General features: G+C 28.9%; 1 protein-coding gene across 1 annotated transcript; it reads left to right on the forward strand.

Moving 5' to 3' along the window:
* The first annotated feature begins 19,413 nt into the window (after positions 1–19,413).
* LOC120085130 (glutathione S-transferase-like) lies at positions 19,414–20,602 on the forward strand. Its single transcript, XM_039040993.1, has 3 exons — positions 19,414–19,680; positions 19,768–19,816; positions 19,904–20,602. The coding sequence occupies exons 1-3, from the start codon at positions 19,528–19,530 to the stop codon at positions 20,347–20,349; spliced, it is 648 nt and encodes a 215-aa protein (XP_038896921.1). The 5' UTR covers positions 19,414–19,527; the 3' UTR covers positions 20,350–20,602.
* The last annotated feature ends 343 nt before the right edge of the window (positions 20,603–20,945 follow it).

Below are 20,945 nucleotides of genomic sequence, written 5' to 3' on the forward strand. Positions count from 1 at the left end.
ATATTTATATATTATTACATTATATTTTCTCCATATCCGTTGTGCTCCGTTGTGCTCCTCAATTTCACAACACAAACTACATATTTAATATTTAAACTTTCAAATTTTATAAAATTTACAAATCTGTTAGACATAAAATTTAAAATTTAGCTTCTATTAGATATAAGATTCAAATTTACATCTAATAGGATCAATTAATTTTTAAATACTTAAAAAAATTCAAGGAGCTATTAGACACAAAATTGAAAATTTTGAGATTTATTAGATATTTTTAAAAGTCTAGAGACAGAAAAAAAAACACAAACTTCAAAGTTTTGACTAAAATTGGCATCATGTAGTTTACTTTTTTTTCTTTAGTTATTTTTAACAAATATTATAGTTTTCTAAAACTATTTTGATGAATATTTTTGTCTAGTGAATAATTTGATTGAAATTGAGGATGATAGTGGTAGAAAATATCTCTAAGGGTTGTTTGATTTAAAGTTTTGTAGATGTTTGGACATATAAGATGTCTAAGAACAGAATATTTGGAAATATGATATATGGAAATCAAAGATAATTATGTTTACTTGTACATGAAAAATGCTATCATAATTTTATGAAAAAAAATTGTGTTTGTATTTAATTTATGAGTTTTAGCATGAAAATCTTATATAATAGTAATAAATTAATTAATTAAACAATAAATATCATTCAATATGTTAATGAAAATTAATTATAAGTAAATAATAATTTTAAATATAAGTATTTGAAAGTTGAATATTTTATAATTAATTTCATATTAATTATAATCCAAATACTTAATGATTTTTATAATTAATTAAGTCAACTTTAGTCATTTTAATTTTAATTAAATAATAAAAAAAACATATTTTAATAAATAATATATTATATAAAAAGTGAAAAATAGATAAATAAATAAATAAGAGAATTTCTTATAAATAGAAAAATCTCAAAAATATTTACACATTATAGCAAAAAGTTTCAAAAGTACTTTGTATTTTTGGAACTTTTTGCTATAAAGTGTAAATATTTTTAAATATTTTTTATATTTAAAAAGGTCTCCAAAAAAAATGATATGTTAGTAAATAATACTAAAAAAATTATAAATATAATATGTTAATAAATGAAGTAATAAAAATTAATTACAATAAATTATATTTGTGTTTGGTTTGTGGATTATTTTCAACAATTTTATATAACACCGAAGTATTAAAATAAATCAAATTTCATTGTCAATAATTAATTTATAATATTAAATATTAAATAATTAGTTGTTAGTTAATTTATTATTATCAAGTCAATATTCTAGAATAATTTTAGACCATATAAATTAATTTAACATTTATTAATAGAAGAAAAAACAGAAGAATATAATTATAAGAATTGAAGGAAATAAAAAAAATAGAAAAGATGAATAACAGAGTGAAAGAAGTAAGAAAAAAATAAAGAAAACAAATATAATAAAGAAAAAAGTAGAAAACCTCCAACAAAACGGACAATAATTATATTAACTTTTCTTGTAGGTCACATTTACCAATGGTATTAAAAACTGGTATAATTGTAATGAAGTTCCATTGATGAATCAATCGTAATGAACTTGGATCGCAAATACAATTAGATTTCTTTTGATCACATTTACTTAGAATTATAAATTTGTCATATTTAATACCGTTACTGTTATATTTTGACCCTAACGGTAATAGTAGAAGTAAAGATATCAATAAATGTGATGGACTCATAATTCTCATACTGTTACGATATTAGTAACTGTAACGGTAATGGTAAAAGTAATGTGTCCCACATAATTTATAAGCACAATCAGATTGAACGTCATCCGTTTCTTAAATAGATTGCACGTTTTGAATATAGAGTTAGAGGAGGGCATCACAGTTTATTATGATTACATAGCACAGGTAAAAACCCAACAAATATAATCAATTAAGACCCATTTTTTATATTATCAGTGATGGATTACGTTTCACTTAAAGTAAATGTGACTTTAGTACAATAAATGAAAGTAATTTGATGAAACTCATATCTTTAAGTGAGGTAATATATATTAATTAATGTTAAGGTATGTTAAGAAATGTTTGCTTTTGACAGCTTATTCTTTAATTCCAACATCATTATTAAAAAGACATGTGAGTGGTAGGTACAAACTCACAACTTCAAAAATAAATAAATAAATTCAATTTTGTACCCTTAAAAATTAGCTCATAGATTTAAGATTTTCAAGGGAATCTTATACCTCCAATTAACTCACGAGTTGGATCGAGTTTCACACATCTTTTTTCCTTCCAAAATTTAATAAAAAAATGTTTTTTTTTTTAATCTAAATCAAGCAAGTGCATTAAATTTAATCAATATAGGAATCACCTTGTCACATAATTAATTGTAATCCTGGTGATGATCTATTGAATCTTGATGATTTTTTTTAATCTCTTGAATCTTGATAATTATGGGTGTTCAAACAACTCGATAATCCGAAAAAATTGATCAACCTAATCTAACCCATGCGGTTTGAGTTGGGTTATCAACTCATTTGGATTGGGTTGTGTTCAAATAAATGAAAATTTTATGGATTGGGTTAGTTCATGAGTTCACTTAATATAACCCAAACCAATTCGAATCAACCCGAATTTATTATTAATTTTAAAATATATTTTTTATTACCTATAACACAATTATTTATACATATATTGATTTTAATTTTATTTAATTTTAATATTTTTTGAATAATTTATTCTTCAATAACTCTTAAAAGTAATTTCTTTGCACTTTAGAAAAAAAAATTTATTATATAAATTGAAATTGAGTTGTTAATCTTAATTCAATATATGATAATTGAGAATTTCCTTTTATTATTATTTTTCAAATTTAATGTTTTTTTTAAATCTCTTTCCCTATTTTCCCTTTTTAAAAGATGAGATAATATTTTTTTTACAGAATTTTTGTTATTATTTTTAAAAAATAATAATGTTATCCTGATTCAACATTGGGAATGGGATCCATGTGTAAGAAAACGAATAAAATAACTCCACTGCACAAAATAATTTCTCACGTGCAATGTAATTTCTTGGAAACAAATAATTATCCATGTGTAAGAAAACGAATAAAATAACAACTCCTCTGCACAAAATAATTTCTCACGTGCAATGTAATTTCTTGGAAATAAATAATTTCTCACTGTCTAATTAGAGTTATTCAAAAAACTCGATAATCCGATCAACTCGACTACCCAACCTAAGGATTAGGTTGGTTAGATTTTATTTTGGATTACTTATGTTATAAGAAATATATTAAGTTTTACCGCCATAAGATAATATATCATTACTTATGTTATAAACAATCTCTTGATTTAATGTATTTATAATTTTTTCAGGCATTGAGAAGTAAAAGGCCAAAAATTGAGAAGAAAATTCACTCATTCATCACAGTACTACTTGGACTTTTTTGTGATATGCTAATAGTTATTATTAAACTTGAACTTTTATGTAATAGGCTAATAGTTATTATTGAACTTGGACTTTTTTGTTTCTATTTTGAATGAATTTGAGATTTTGAATATTTTAGATGTAGACTCTGAACTTAAAACATTTGAATGGTTTGAGTTGGTTTCTTTTAAAGTTTATCTTGAATCTTTGGTGGTGGTATTTTAAGGTAAATGTTAAATTTTTTGCATACACTACTACAAAAACAATATTACATGACTTTACAACGTTAAATTACTTGACGTTTTTATGAAAAGTTGTCAATAATAGGTCATTTTAAAGAAAAAATGTCGAGAAAATGTAAAAAAATGGAAGTTCAGCAAAAATTTTATGATTTTTTTCAACCTAACACAATACTTGATAATCTTTGGGATGAGAATTCAAGGAGTTGTTAGCTCTTGAAAAAATTGGAAGAGAGGGAAAGATTGAGAGAAGAGGAGATTTATGGAAAATTTCACAGACAGATCATACAGAAGACTCACTGCCTCTCGGTAAAGAAAAAATAAACTATCAAAGTAGATCTCTCCTACAAATCCCAACACGTCTGTCATGACAGAGAAAATAGGGGAGGGAGTTATAACTCTCTCCCAAAATTAAATTCAAAATTTAATATTAACAAATATAATATAATTTTGAGAAATTCTTATAAATAGAAAAACCACAAAAATATTTACACTTTATGCAAAAAGTTCCAAAAGTGCTTTGTACTTTTGGAACTTTTTGCTATAAAGTGTAAATATTTTTAAATATTTTTTTATATTTAAAAATGCCTCTATAATTTTAATATATATTTATATGATAATGCCTCTATAATTTTAATATATATTTATATGATAACTAATTCATCATATATAATATATATTAAACCATATGTTATATCGTATATAACATATAATCTATAATTTTTATATTGTATCAAATACAGTATATTCTATGGTTTTTACTTCTCTCATACGTGCATAGTATTTATTTTAAATCTCATTTACATTAAAATTAATTATATGAATCTAATTCACGTAATTAATATTTGAATCACATTCAAATATTTATTTCCTCCCAAATAAACTTTATATTATAATGTATCAAATACATTCTATTAATTATATCATATAATTAAATTAAATTAATTATATCACATATAATTAATTATCTCATTTAATTTGAACAATTCAAATTAATCCAAAATTGATTCTCACTAAAATCCCGGTTGAGCTACAGAGGGGACCTCATGGATCGGTAGATTGAAGCTTCAATGGTACTTGAATAATTAATTAAACTTTTTTTAATTAAATTGTTAAGCATCCATTAATAGTCAATCCAATCATGACCAAATTCTCTCGGGCTAGGAGATGGTGTGGTGCCACATTATTCAAGCCCGAAATCAGCCCTTAAGGGAGTCATTTATCTACTTACCTTGACGTTGGGAAAGGAGTGAATTCCTTCTTGTGTAGCTATGTTTCCACCTCCCCAATCAAACGAATACCCAAAATGGTAGGCTTATTGAGTCGGCGATTTGGCCACTCTCACCCATACAAATCCAAGGACCACCTTCATAGGTAGGAGTTCACAACTCACTCAAGATTCAGGTCATGTCACATATGGTCATCTTGGTGAAATATAAATCTCTATTATGAACAATGTTATTTAATAAGACTAGTTATTTCGTGGTCCGGTCTTATATAAACTCATTTGTATAAAATACCCCCGCTCACATGTCTCCACATGAATTATCAAGATCAGATCATTTGTAGTACTTTACAACAATTGTAACATCTACAAAGTGGGTCATATTCGTAGTGTCACTAGGATAAGGTATCCAACCTTATCTATCTACTATAAACCATTTAGGTTATCACTTAAACATGATACACTTGTATGTCTCTGCATATATGTTTAAGTTATATATGATAACATTGGATGTTAATTTATTGGTTTGTGGGTTTAATGCTACTAAATGTCAAATAAAATATTTTATATTTTATTAAATAAATAAAATGTTTGTACAATACAATTATAAACTACAAGACCCTACGAGATTTAGAACATCAACCCCAACAGAAAAAACGTCAAGTGTAATGTTTGTTTTCTTGTCATTTTTAAAACGTCAAGTATAATTTATACAGGCGTTGGCTTCATTTTTTTTTCTTTCTAGTTTTCAATATTATTTTTCCTTCGCACGCGCTTCCCTCTACAGATTTTTTTTTCACCCAAAACCCTTTTATGTCCTCCTCTTCTTCCCGGGCGACGACGATTTTGTTCCAAAACTTAGGGTTCCTCGCTATGTCTTCACGGTTCCTTGTTATCCTTATGCGTCTTCCCTTGAGAGTTCCTCACTCTTTTCTTCACGGTGCCTTTACGCTGTCGAGAAGAGATTTCACGCTGCCACTGGTGGTTCCTCGTTGTTGTCAGTGGATTCTGTGTGCGATTTTTTAGCTTTCTTGACCCATCCTTCAGGTATGCATTTTCGTTCTTCACGCTGCCATTTCCTTGTTTTTCGTTCTTTTACATATATGAACGAGGAAATATTCATTATCTGAAATATTTATTATTATTCATCCAAGCCTCTCCTTAGACTTTTCGTTTGAGTAAACATTAGCCACATAGAACTTGAACAATTATGTGATTGATGGTGAATATTGGTAAGATTTTGTTGTTTTCCACGAAAATTTTGTTAAAAAGTGGATGACTAGGAAACACGGGTGAATTGTCTTACATTTTCTAAAAAATAATAATTGCAATGGCAACTCTGTTATGAGATTTGCCAAATATATGTGGATGGCAACTCTAATTTTGTCATGACAGCACTATCATAAAATATTGTACTTATGTTAGAAATTTAATAGATATTGAATATGCAAAATAACATTAAATTTATTAATTATAACGAAAAAGGAAAAAACGACATACCTTTAGACTTACCTTTAGTGGGGAAAACGACAGGAGCTCGTGCTGATAACTAGAGATGTCCATTTAATCCGTGGGACCCGCCTCGAATGGGGTGGGAATGGGAGAGGGAGTGGGAATTTTTTTTCCCATTTCCATTTTGGGGCCGGGGCCGGGGAATATATTCCCTGGCCCCACCCCGACTATATATATATATATATTATAACCCTAAGAATTAAAGCGCAGCATCCTTATCAGTTATCTTTATCCCATTATTGGCCTCAGCTCAGACAGCGGCACTCCTCGTCCTCACGCTCACCTTCACGCGATAGCTGCACTCCTCATCCTCAACTCCCTCATCGTCGGCCGAGTTCTTTGACTCACCGTCCACCGAGACCAGTCAGTCACCTCACCGCGAGGTCGTCACTTTCCCTCTCACTCACTCTCATCATCACGACAGACCGAGACCAGTCAGTCACCCCTCATCGACGACTTCTCAGCAGCGTCACGGCTTCTCATTGCCATGGCAGACCAAACTCCAGTTACGGCCTCAACCTATTACTCACAGTCAGCGACTTCTCATCTCACCCTCACGGTCACGGCCTCACAGTCACCCGTCGTCATCACTCATCCCAACCACCAAACTCCAGTCTACCTCACCTCGTGGTTATGTCACTCCATCAAATCGTTTTATGGTATATCCGACATCTGAATATCCACTTTCTGATCTGATTAGTAAATCTGTGATTTGTGTAGAAGATAAAATTAGCTGTGATTTGTGTAGAAGATAAAATTAGTTGTTCGATTTGTGAATCTAATCTGTGATTTCTGGTCTGATTTGTGATTGTGAATCTGTGATCTGTGATTTTTTTGTATGTCTGAAATTGACTAGTTGTTCGATTTTTGTGATTGTTTTGTTATTATTTGACTATTTGTAGGTGAAATTTGAAAATAACTCTATCGAATAATAATGAGTTAAAACAAGGTGGTTCAACTCCAATATCCATGAACATGAGCGAATCAACCCCAATAAATAGTGTTTCTAGTGGTAATGATCAATCTATGCCTATTACATTAGATACCGATGATAACGAGAATATACTAAAAAGTAATAGGTTGACGTCAGTAGTATGGAATCATTATAAACAACCAAAAATAAATGACACAGTGAAAGCAATATGTAATTATTGTGGAAAAAAGTTAGAAGGGGAATCTAAAAATGAGATAAAACATTTACATGAACATTTCAAAATTTGTCCCTTACGGAGACAAAGAGACATTAGGCAATCATGTTTGAGACCCACTAAAACCAATGAAGGAAAAGTAGTCCTAAATCTGACCCTCTTTGATTATGAAGCTTCTAGAAGATATCTTGTTTGTGCTATAATCTTACATGAATATCTAATAAACATGGCTGAACACAAAGGATTTAGAAAGTTTTTTAGTGGTGTTCAACCATTGTTTAAGATGATTTCAAGAACCACGATGAGGACAGATATAATAAAAGTTTATGAAGAAGAGAGAATTAAAACAATGAATTTTTTTAAAAACAATAGAAGTAGGGTTGCTCTTACTGCGGACTTGTGGACTGTGTCTAGTCAGAAGAAGGGACACATGGCAATCACTGCATATTTTATTGATGATTCTTTGGTCCTGAAAAGCAGACTTTAAGGCAATTTAAATCTTTTATATTGTTATGTATTTTTTTGTTCATTTGGTAGTTTTCATTTTAACATATTATTACGTAATACTACTATACTAGGTTGTACACGTGCCATATCCACATACTGGACAATTACTTTCTGAAGCATTAATGGAGTGTATTTTTTATTGGAACATAGATCGTAAATTATCCACTTTAACAGTAGATAATTGTTCAACAAATGATGTGATGACTGACATTTTATTAAGGAAGTTAGATTTAAGGATACCATGGTTGTATGGAAGTTTGTTCCACATTTGTTGTTGTGCACATATTATGAATTTGATAATGAAAGATGATTTGGCAATAATTTTGGATGGTATAGAGAAGATTAGAGGTACTATTCATTTCTGGACTCTTTCTCCAAAAAGGAAGGAAATTTTTGAAGAAGGAGTTCGCCAATTACAAATTCCATGCACTAAAAAACTAAGTCTTGATTGTGTCACAAAATGAAATTCAACCTTTGTGATGCTCAAAACTGCTTTGTAATACAAGGATATTTTTCTTCATCTAAAACAACGTAAACCACTATACACTTGTCTTCTTTCAGATACTGATTGGAATTTTGCAAAAGAAATGTGTGATAGATTAGAACCATTTTACTTGATGACTGAGTTATTTTCTAGGTCAAGTATCCAACCTCCAGTGTCTTTTTTGAAGAAGTTTGTGAAAGATTGGAACTTTCTAAGTGGCTTGACTCTGATGTTGAGGAGGTACAAATAATGGCATCAAGAATGATTGCTAAGTTTGAAAAATATTGGAGTGTGATTCATGGTGTATTGGCAATAGCTACATTATTAGATCCTAGATTTAAGATGAGATGGATCCAGTTTTGTTTTCCTCGAATCTATGGATCTCATCATACTATTGAAATTAAACACGTTAGAGACTTGTGTTGTGATTTGATGAAGTTTTATAGTTCAAATTCAAGAACAATAGAAGAACCTCAACGTTCTATATCTACAATTAGTACTCCTTCGACTTCAAGGCGAGATGGAAGTAGTAGTTCAACTGCTCTTGTTAATAGGAAAAATCGATATCTCAAGTTTGAAGAGTTTGTTAATAACGTTGAAAATGATGTTGATAATGTCAAATGAGAGTTGGATCATTATTTGGATGAGTCTCTTCTACCGTGGTTGGATGACTTTAACATTTTGCAATGGTAGAAGTTGAATGGAGTGAAGTATCCTGTCTTGTATCAAATTGTAAAAGATATTCTAGTCGTTCCCGTCACTACTGTTGCTTCTGAATCTGCAATTAGTATTGATGGTAGACATGTAGGTCCACATCGTTCTCAAATTCATGAAAATTTATTGGAAGCTTTGATGTGTACTCAAGATTGGTTATGGGCGGAAGGTATGAATTGTTTAATTTATTTAATAAGTTTTTATTATTTATAATTTGAGATCTAATTTTCCTTTTACATGTCTTAAATAGATAGCATACTCCTATAAAGTTAAAGTTTTAGAAAATATTCTTGAGGATCGAGATCCAATATGTTAAGTATTAAGTTCGTGTATTATTATTATTATTATTGATTTAATATTGATTTATATTAATATGTACAATATTTTTGTTTTTTTTTAGGAATCATCCCTTGCAAAATTGGATGAAATTCGTTGATGGCGGCTTGTTTGGCGATGTTAATGGATGAGTGTTGTCTGTCTGTGTCTTAAACAAATATGTTTGTTGTCATGGTGTAACTATTTTTAAAATAGTTGATGGATTATGAATGGATATTATTTAAGTTTAAGTTGAATTTTAATGAGATGGATGTTTTTATTATTTAAGTTTATGTTGAATTTTAATGAGAATAATTGATGGATTATGAATGAATGTTTTAATAGAAAAAATTGATGATATTCTATTGAAATTTGCACTAAAAAATGTTTTGTTTCAATTAAAATTGAATTGAAAAGTCCATATTTGATTAAAAAAATTAAAAAAAAAACAAAGAACAGGAATTTTTCCCCACGGGGAACTCGATCCCGCAGGGAATCCCTGCCCCGTTCCCCACGGGGAATAGTATAGGGAAGCGGGGACGGGGATGAGGATGGCTTTCCCGTCCCACCCCGCCCTGTAAACATCTCTATTGATAACGTGCTGTGAATTTGAGGAGCATAACGGGATCACATATGGTAATATAATATTAAAATAAACAAATAAAATCTAATATATAAATAAATAAAATAAAACAAATTAAGAAAATAAGAAATGAGAAATTTCTCAAATTTCTCCACTTTCACCAATTTGTATGGAATTTGATCAATATATGTGTTATTTTAAGATCCACCAAATGCTGACAAGTAGGATGTGAACGTACATGAATACCAAGCATGAATAATTACAAGGCACATGGACAACATAAAGGATGATATATGACTTTTGAGACACTAAGCAATGAACATCTATTTATTATTATAATATTCATAATAAAAACCCTACTTTCATTATTTTCTTTCTCCTCTCTTCCTCAAACTTAACTTATGGTGTTGCCTCCCTTAAGACACTGGAGAGGATAACACAATAGTCACAATAGTCACAGAGTCCCTAAACCCTTGTAGATAATTTTTTTAGATCCATGACATTTTGCAAAATATTAGACTCTAAATGGTAAATGTTTACAGCATTAACTGGGTCAAGGTGAATGGATTAAGATTATAATTAAATCTCTTAAAAAAAACTCGTCACAATTTGATAGTACTTTTAAGTGTGAAACAATATTTTTTAGAAATTATAAATATAACAAAATTTATAATAATAGACTCTATCGTTAATAGACTCTTATTAATGATAAATTATAATATTGTTAGGAGTCTATATGCGATAGAGTCTATATTTCCACTCCGTCCAAAAGCTAAATTTAAATTTTACTATATCTTCAAATTGTTTTAGATTTTATTATATTTATTAATATTTTAGGTTCGATACCTATATTTGTAATTATCCCCTAAAAATTATTATTAGACAAATTATTAGAAAAGTTAGAGCAACAAATTTTAAATGTTCTCGAAAAATAGAAGCACATGTAAAAAGAAGATGGTAAAAGGTTAAGTAGCCCATTCTTGATGTTTAATTATTCCAGAAAAATAATTCAACATTATACATTTTAGGCTATTTTTTTCCCAATACCTTTAACTTTGCAATTTGTTGTTTTTTTTTTTTAAACCGCTATTACATCAAAAGTTACAATATAATAATTGACTTGTTATTAATGTTTCATAATTATTTTCGAATTCCATAATGTCTGATAAAATTGAGATATAGAACTAGAGTAACGTTATATTTAGATTGATTTAGAAAAAATTATTTTTTAAAAACTCGTTTTTATTTAAATATTTTTTTTATAAAAAATTTATTTTTAGTAGTTGTCAAACACTTCGATTTCTTCTAAAACAACTTATTTTTTAAATTGAACGCTTGAAAATGTATTCCAAATACACACATTTAGAATAGTATGTCTAGTATTCTAATACAAATTTTCATTATAGGTTACCATATCACATCATTCTAAATCCCAAAATTTTAAAACACTGCGTTATTTGAAAGAAAAAAAAAAAAGGAAACATTGTAAGTTAATATCAAAATGATATCTAATTATAAAAATTTATTTAATGTCATGTCACATTGAGTTACTTCTTCTAGATTTTTTTTAACACAAAAAGGAACGTTGTATTAAAGAATGTCTAACCAATAAATGCTTGGATGTAGGGTTGATGGTGAACCATAATCTTAATAATAAATTTTTTTTCAATGTAATTAATATTATAAAATAAGCTTGTAAATATAATTCAACTAACATAAAGTATTTTTTGATGAAATGTTTAAATTTATGTCCAACTTTTTTAAAAAAAGTCATTATAAAATAAAAAGTATAAAAGGTATCATTATATAAAAAATAAACATATATTAATATATAGAAGAATATAAGGAAAAAGCACCTCAATTATGCTAAAAAGGAAACTGCTCACTCATAGAAACAACTTTTAATAATATTTGTAATCTTGTCCATGCCATTATGTAAGTCCTGGTGTGAGGATGGGTTGTTAGCATTGATTCAACAAAAAAATTACCTAAATTATTTCAAATAATTGGTCTCAAGTGTTGGAGACATGAAAATGAATTTTTTTTATTTTTTATTTTTTAAATTGGGATGATTTTTGTGACGGAGCCTCGCATTTTTTAAGGAGACATTTGAATTTATAATCAAATTTCAACTAAAATATGTTTCTTTAAAAACCTATGTATATATATATTTTTAAAACCCGACTTTGAACTTTAAAAACATTTGATTGATTTGAATGATCATGTATTTAGTTTTAAAATTCTTAAAAATCACAATTTAAACTTTAAGTTTTGAAAAATATGTCAATTTAATGTATTTACATTGTTCTCTTTATAGTCAAGAGAAAAAAGATTAAAAAGGGTTAATTGACAAAATAATTAACTTTAAACAAATTAACAAAAGTAAACAGTTCACATATTATTTAGATAAAAGGAATGCTTGAAATATCTTAAAGTATCCCTTTTATCTAAATAGTTTGTGAAATACTTATTTTTGTTAGCTTTTTTTTTTTTTTTTTCCTTTTTTAAGTATATTAAGACTTGTTTGGTTGACATTCTAAATTTTATTTTATGTTTTCAAATTCATTGAATTTAGCAAATATATATTTGGTAGATAGTCGAAATTATGTTTCTAAAAATTGTTTTCGAATTTTATGATCTAAACAGTGTAAATTCTACAAAATATTTATGTTTCATTGTAGTGAGATTTTGGATTTTAGACTTTAAAATGATCAATTGTATTAAATAAAGATAAAAATATTTAGAAATATAATATGTCATATCATAACCTCAATTCAATTTTTAAAAATTAAAACATGTATTATACGATATATTATAAACTATAATGTTGCACAATAATAATTATACAAATTTTTTTAACATAAAACATGTTCATAAATATATAACAATGGTTTATTGTCAATTAATATTTAATAGGTGACTAGTACTAGTTTTATAAATTATAAATATAATATCAAGTACGTTTTAAATAATTGTTTAAATTAAAAATTCATTTCTAAATCCCCTACCAAATACATTCATGAAAACATGAAATATCATTGAATTCATTGTTTTCAAATTTCGATTTTTATATTTTCTACCAAATAGGCTCTTATTTTCACCTTCATCTAAAAAATAAGAGGCCAACTCATCCAATCTGAATCCAATCACAAAAAAGGTAATATATAATTAATAAAATTAATTTCAAAATCAACAAAAAAAATTTCAATTATTATAAATATTATAAGAATATATAGATGTTCATTGCTTATTGTCCTAAAAGTATGTGTCGATCTTCATGTTGTTCATGTGTCTTGGAGTTAATCAGTTTGTTGTCCATGTAAGACCACATCATACTTTCTACTTTACCTATAAATAATGACATTTGATGGATCTTAAAATCACACACGGTGAAAAATCTATTTCAAATTTCTACTAAATTTTCATAATTTTAGTTATTTTATTTTATTATTCTATTATATTTTATTCATATCCGTTATGCTCCATTGTGCTCCTTAATTTCACAACACGTTATCAGCACGAGCTCTTATTGCTTCCATCGTTGAAGGTAGGTCTTAAAGGTAGGTCGATTTTTTTCTTTTTATTATAATTAATAAATAAATTTTATTTTTGCCATATTTAAGTACATATTAAAATTTCTAATATAAATTACAATATTTTGTTGAATTTGCCATGACCAAACCTTTACAAAAATTTAAAATCGTAGTCGCTAACATTAATGGACAATAAATTATTAGTATGGATTGCTCATCCAAGATTACACCTGATTGCTATGAACTTGGAAGAAATAATTAAAAGAAAGAAATACAACATTCCAGGACAAACACAAAAACTGTAAGAATTTTATCCTTGTCATCAGGGATTAAAAAATGGAGTATCTTATAATAAAAGATCCCCAATATCTTGTGGAAAATTTGAAAGTTAATGTATGATCATAAAAACAAAAAAAAAAAACAGTTATTCTTCCTAAAACTAATTGTGAGTTGACGCATTTAAGGCTACAAGATTTTAAATGAGTAAGTGATTACAATTTCACATAATTTAAAATCAGTTCAAAATTGTTGTTATGTGATGAGAAATTTATTGATGCTAATATGTTAGATAAAACATTTTGTACATTTCATGTCTTGAATATGCTCATACAACAATAATATCAAAAGAAAGGTTTTAGATAATAGTCTGAACTAATTTCATGCATTGTCGTGGCCGAACAAAATAACGAGTTATTGATGAAGAACCACGAATCTTGACCAACTGGAACAATACCATTCCCTAAAGTGAATGTTGTGAATGTTAATAATTGTGGTCGAGGTCGTAACCGTGACAGAGGAAGAAATAATTATTATTTTCATGGTGGTCATTCTAATCATTCAAATTGCAAAAGAACCACTCAAAATGATGATCACAAAGAAAAAGCTCCATAAGATAAGAGTTCAAAAAGTGCTGAAAAATAAATGCTTCCAATGCGGAATGTGGGGACATTGGTCACGTACCTATCGTATTTCAAAACACTTAGTTGACCTCTATTAAGCCTCTCGGATAAAAAAGAGAAAAATGTGTAAGCAAATTTTGTATACAGGATAATGATATATTTGACCCATCCCATATGACAAATTTGGATGTGGCGGACTTATTTGAATCTCTCGAAGAGAAGATTGACACAGTTGATGAAACTTCAAGTGTTTCTTTTGACTTTGAGAATATCTAGACTTAATGTTGTTTTCTTTTATCTATCTTCATGTTTCTTTAGTAACTTTTGTATATTTTAAGTGTTATTTTTCTTATTGTAATTATTTTCTTTAATGAAGAAATATGGATCATTTTCATATGTTGGGTGATTAAAAAATGAACAAAAAAGATCTATGTCTAGCAAACAGTGCAACCACACACACATACTTACAAATAAAAAATACTTTTCCAAATTGATAATGCGGAAAGAAAAATTAAATACAATATCAAGTTCTGCAAACTTGATCGAAAATTTTGAAAAAACAAATATTATTTTGCCTAGAGGAACAAAATTTACAATTGTCAATGCATTGTTTTCTAGTCAATCAAAGAGAAATCTTCTAAGTTTAAAGATATATGTTGCAACGATTATCATATTGAGATTGATAGTAAGAATAACGGGGAATATCTTTATATTATCTCTACCGTCTCAAATAAAAAAAACATATTGAAAAAGTTGTCTGATTTGTCTTCTAGATTGTATTGTACTCATATACGAGTAATTGAAACATATGCAACAATAAACCTGAAGTTTATGAATCTAGATATATTTGCTATTTGACATGATAGATTTGGTCATCTAGGGTCTATAATGATAAGAAGAATTATTGAGAATTCAAATAGACACTCATTCAAGAGTCAAAAAATTCTTCAATCTAATGACTTATCATGTGATGCTTCCTCTCAAGGAAAGTTAATAATTAGACCATCACCAGCTAAAGTGAGAATTCATTTTTAGAATGAAATCATGGTGATATATGTGGACCTATTAACCCACCAAGTGAACCATTTAGATATTTTATGGTATTAATAGATGCATCCAGTAGATGATCACATGTGTGCTTATTATCAAGTCGAAATCTTGCATTTCCAATATTACTTGCTCAAATAATTAAGTTAAGAGTACAATTTCCTGATTATACAATTAAGACCATTCATCTTGATAATGCTGGTGAATTTATGTTCTAAGCTTTTGATAATTATATGTCAATTGGGATAAGTGTTGAACATTTTGTAGCTAATGTTCATATACAAAATGGTTTAGTGGAGCTAAGCTTCCTTCATCTATATGGGGACATGCTATTTTGCATGCAACGTCACTTGTACGCATTAGGCCAGTAGTTTATCATAAGTACTCGCCATTACAATTAGCTTATGGCCATGAGCTAAATATTTCCCATCTGAGAATTTTTTAATGTGAAGTATATGTTCTAATTACCCCACCACAATGCATTAAGATGAATTCCCAAATGAGGTTAGGAATATATGTTGGATATGATTTCCATCAATTATTAAATATCTTAAACCCCTAACGTGTGATTATTTACTGTCGATTTACTGGTTGTCATTTTAATGAGGCAAATTTTCCAACATTAGGGGAGGAATTAAGAAATTGGAAAAAAAATTACATGGAATGCATCATTATTGTCTCATTTAGATCCCCGTACAGATAAATGTAAACTTGAAGTTCCGAAAATAATTCATTTGTAAAATATAGCAAATCAATTACTAGATACATTTATAGATGCAAAAAAAGTAACTAAGTTACATATACCAGCCACAAATGTTCCATAAAAAATCCCAACGTAACAAGTTATCACTAATAAGTCTAGAATACAATAGAAGCGTGGTAGACTAGTGAGTTCCAAAGATAAAAATCATCGAAAACAAAAAATAATTAATAGTAAAAAAGACTTGGTTGAGGATGTAAATACCTATGAAGAAATCCTCGATAAGACTAGTGAGGAAAATGAAATATCTAAAGATAATAATGAGATTTCAATAAACTATGTTATGATAGGAAAAAGATGGAATTGAACTAATGTAGTTATTGATAACATTTTAAAATATAATGTTACTCTTGATATCATATCTAAAAATAAGGATCTTGAACTAAAATTTGTTGAAGAATGTTGACACATAGAAAAGATTGGTTTCAGTGAAAAGGAGCAATCGAGGCAGAATTAAACTCACTTTCAAAATGATAGGTTTTTGGAACAATAGTTTAAACACCAGAAGGTATCAAACCTGTGGGATACAAATGAATATTTGTGAGAAAAAGAAATGAAAAAAATGAGATCACAAGATACAAAGTAAGATTAGTTGCACAAGGTTTTTCATAAAAACCTGGTATTGATTATAAGAAGACATATTTTCTAGTGATGAATGCAATTACACTAAAATATTTAATTGGTCGACTATGTGTGAAGTCTAGATATGCATATTATGGATGTAGTCGCAACATATTTATATGGATCTCTTGATAATGATATTTATATGAGAATCCCAGAAGGATTTAAGGTACCTGAAACATATACATCAAATTCCCGGGAATTGTATTTAATAAAATTACAGAGATCACTATATGGATTGAAACAATCCGGACGAATGTGGTACAATTGCCTAAGTGGATATTTATTGGAAGAAGAATATCAAAATAATTCAATATATTCGTGTGCTTTTATAAAGAAATCAAATCAAAATTTGCTATTATAACTGTATATGTTAATGACTTGAATATAATTGGAACTCCTAAAAAGCTCTCAAAGGCAATAGAATATCTTAAGAAAGAATTTGAGATGAAAGATCTCGAAAAAACAAAATTTTTCTTTGGTTTGCAAATTGAACATTTAACCGATAGAATATTTATTCATCAGTCAACTTATACAGGAAAAAATTTGAAAAAATTTTATATGGACAAAACACATCCATTAAATATACCAATGGAAGTCCATTGATTGGATATAAAGAAAGATATATTTCGACCTCAAGACGATAATGAAAAACTTTTTTTATCTTAAAGTATCATAGCTTAGTGTAATTGATGCACTTATGTATCTTGCAAATAATACAAGACCAGATATTACATTTTCAGTAAATTTATTAGCTAGATATAGTTCTTCTCCTACAAAAAGGCATCCTACAGGTTATTTGTTCACATGTAGAGGAACTGCTACATCATGGTGATTAGTGAAACAAATCATAACGGCCACTTCCTCAAATCATGTTGAAATTCTTACAATTCACAAGGCTAGTCGAGAATATGTATGGCTAAGATCAATGACTTGGCACATTCGTGAAACATGTGGCTTGTTTTCTAATAAAAATCTTCCAACAATATTATATGAAGACAACACAGCTTGCAAAATCAAATGAGGATATATTAGAGGAGATAGAACAAAACATATTTTATCGAAACTTTTCTACATTCATGATCTGTAAGAAAATGACGATATTACTGTGCAACAAATTTGTTCGAAGGATAACCTGACAAACTTATTTACAAAGGCATTACCAACCACAACTTTTGAAAAATTGGTGCACAACATTGGAATGCGGCGACTCAAAGATCTTAAGTGATATTTTCATGAGGGGAGTAAATATATTGTATTCTTTTAGAAGTAAATATTATATGAAATATGTACTCTTTTTCCTTCACTAGAGTTTTTTCCCATTGGGTTTTTCCTAGTAAGGTTTTAACGAGACATATTTCATATAACTATGGACATTTAAGGGAAAGTATTATAAATACTATAAAAATAAATAGATGTCCATTGCTTAGTGTCCTAAAATGCATGTGTCAATCTTCATGTTGTTTATGTGCCTTGTAGTTATTCATGAATGACCAAAAAGTTTTTTTCCCCAAATAATACATATCCTTTTACTGATCATTTTTATAACCATTTTTTTACTATTCATCTTTTTACATAGTTAGTGTAAAAATAAGTGATATAATTTCTCTTTCATACATTAACTTTTGTAGTTTCTTTCTCCCCTTCAGTTATAAAGTTATTTTATGTAACTTGGTCCTAATTATCATCAGATTACAAATTAAATCATATTTTACTTCCAAGTTCAATCAATATTAAAGTGAAATCAAACATCTAACCTTATGATCCATGATATAATGATCGTAAAATTTGTATGCTCTTAACAATTATTGGATATAGATAAGGATCACGTTTACCAAGGTAATCTATCAATGATAATGTAAAAAGTGGGCTTTAATCGATTATCTTTTTTTTTTTTTAATTTTTTATTGTTTACTTGCATTCCATAATTATGATGAGTTCGAAATCTTACATGCAATCTAATTGAGGAATGTGAGAGTGTCAATCTGATTATGATTGAAAATTACTTGGAACCACTATCTTTATTGTTATTATTATCGTCATAGCTGTAACAATATGAAAATTATGAATCTGCCACATTTATTGTTATTATCTTCACCCCTAATTCTAGATTAATAATTTTAAGCAAATACGCTAAAAATTCACCTCTAATTCTAGATTAATAATTTTAAGCAAATACGCTAAAAATCAATTCTATTATGTTTGTGATTAAGGAATATTATTTTTGTAATTTCTCTAAACTAGTGTGGTAGATCATATCCAAGATATGATACACAATAAACTTTGAAACGTGAAAGCACCTTATTGGTCATAGCTTGTGTGTGGAAGCGGTCCACAGGCGTGGCAAAGCCCGAGACTCCCTCGGATAAGTACAATAATCAAAGCGCCGGTTCACACCTCTCTTTCTTCTATATAATTCACCGTTTCCCTTCACAAACCCATCTCGAAATTTCCACAATCTGCCCTATTTTCTCATTCAATCGTCAAGTTTTTTGTAGTATCAATGGCCGGTGCTATCAAGGTCCATGGAATCCCCACTTCCACAGCCACAGGTAGAGTTCTAGCTGCCCTTTACGAGAAGGGTCTTCAATTCGAGCTTGTGAATGTCAAATTACACGAAGGTGAACACAAGAGAGAGCCCTTCCTCTCATTGAATGTGAGTTTTCATCTCTTCCCCATGTCTTGTTTTGCTTTGATTTTTTCTGGGTTTGTCTGTTTTTGTTGATTTGAGTTTTGATTCCAGCCCTTTGGTCAAGTTCCTGCGTTCCAAGATGGAGATCTCTCGCTTTTTGGTAAGATTTACTTTACTTTTGACTGTTAAATCATGGGTGTTTGTCATTTTGCACAAAAAGTGTTTGATGAAATGTCTCTATGTGTAGAATCTAGAGCGATCACGCAATACATCTCGGGAAATTATGCTAGTAATGGAACCCAATTGGTTCCTCAAGATCCCAAGAAAGGGGCGGTTGTATTAACATGGATTGAGGTGGAGAGCCACCATTTTGACCCAGTAGCCATGAAACTGGTGTTTGAGCTGTGCTTGAAGCCAGTTTTTGGATTGGGTGATGCAGATCCTGCAGTGGTTGAGCAGAGTGAAGCTGATCTAGGCAAAGTTCTTGATATCTATGAGAAAAGACTGTCTGAATCAAAATACCTAGGAGGTGAATCCTTCAGTTTGGCTGATCTTCATCATCTCCCTGTTTTGGGCTACTTGTTGGCCACACCATCCAAGAAACTGTTTGAATCTCGACCCCATGTCAATGCTTGGGTGGCTGATATCATAGCCAGGCCTTCTTGGGCTAAAGTTCTTGAACTTCGCAAGTAATTGAGTCTTAGACTTTGCAGCTGAGTCCTTCACTTGATGTGTATGTTTTCATCATATCATCGTAAACTTGAATAAAAGGCTGTGTTCTGTGTTAGTCTTCTCCAGGTACTGGAGATTGGTCTGTCTTTTTTTTTTTTTTTTTTTTTTTTTTTTTTCTTTTTATCTCTTGTTTTAGAGTATCATGTATCCAGATTAGTGCTTCTGGATTTGATGTTATGAATATGAATTAGATCTTATATGATCATCTTCAAAAGAATTGGTTGGTTTTTCTGGAGTTTATTTTCTTGGTCCTTCAGAATATTATTAGGAACTTTAGAGGAAGTTCACTATACAGTTCTTTAATGATTGATGATGTTAAAGAAGAGACCCACAAAGCGATGGTCAATGCTCCTCTACTTCTTCAGGGGAAAAGAACAATCTAGAAATTTGACTCAATGGAGAATTCAGAATTAAATTTTAGTCAACTAAATAACATTTTTTAAGGTACAACCATGGGATTGTGAAGGTCATGTCAAGTCGATCAAGTTCATTTCGACATGTTTATAATAATAATAATAATTAGATTTAATGTCCAAAAAATCATCAAATTTTTATTT

This window comes from Benincasa hispida, chromosome 9, assembly GCF_009727055.1.
Source record: "Benincasa hispida cultivar B227 chromosome 9, ASM972705v1, whole genome shotgun sequence".
NCBI lineage: Eukaryota > Viridiplantae > Streptophyta > Magnoliopsida > Cucurbitales > Cucurbitaceae > Benincasa > Benincasa hispida.

What these genes read in the sequence shown, in the direction of transcription:
- LOC120085130 (XM_039040993.1), top strand. Translation starts at nt 19,528, where the DNA reads ATGGCCGGTGCTATCAAGGTCCATGGAATCCCCACTTCCACAGCCACA. An exon ending in AGCCCTTCCTCTCATTGAAT is followed by an intron (nt 19,681 to 19,767) that starts GTGAGTTTTCAT and finishes TTTTGATTCCAG; the next exon opens with CCCTTTGGTCAAGTTCCTGC. An exon ending in TGGAGATCTCTCGCTTTTTG is followed by an intron (nt 19,817 to 19,903) that starts GTAAGATTTACT and finishes CTCTATGTGTAG; the next exon opens with AATCTAGAGCGATCACGCAA.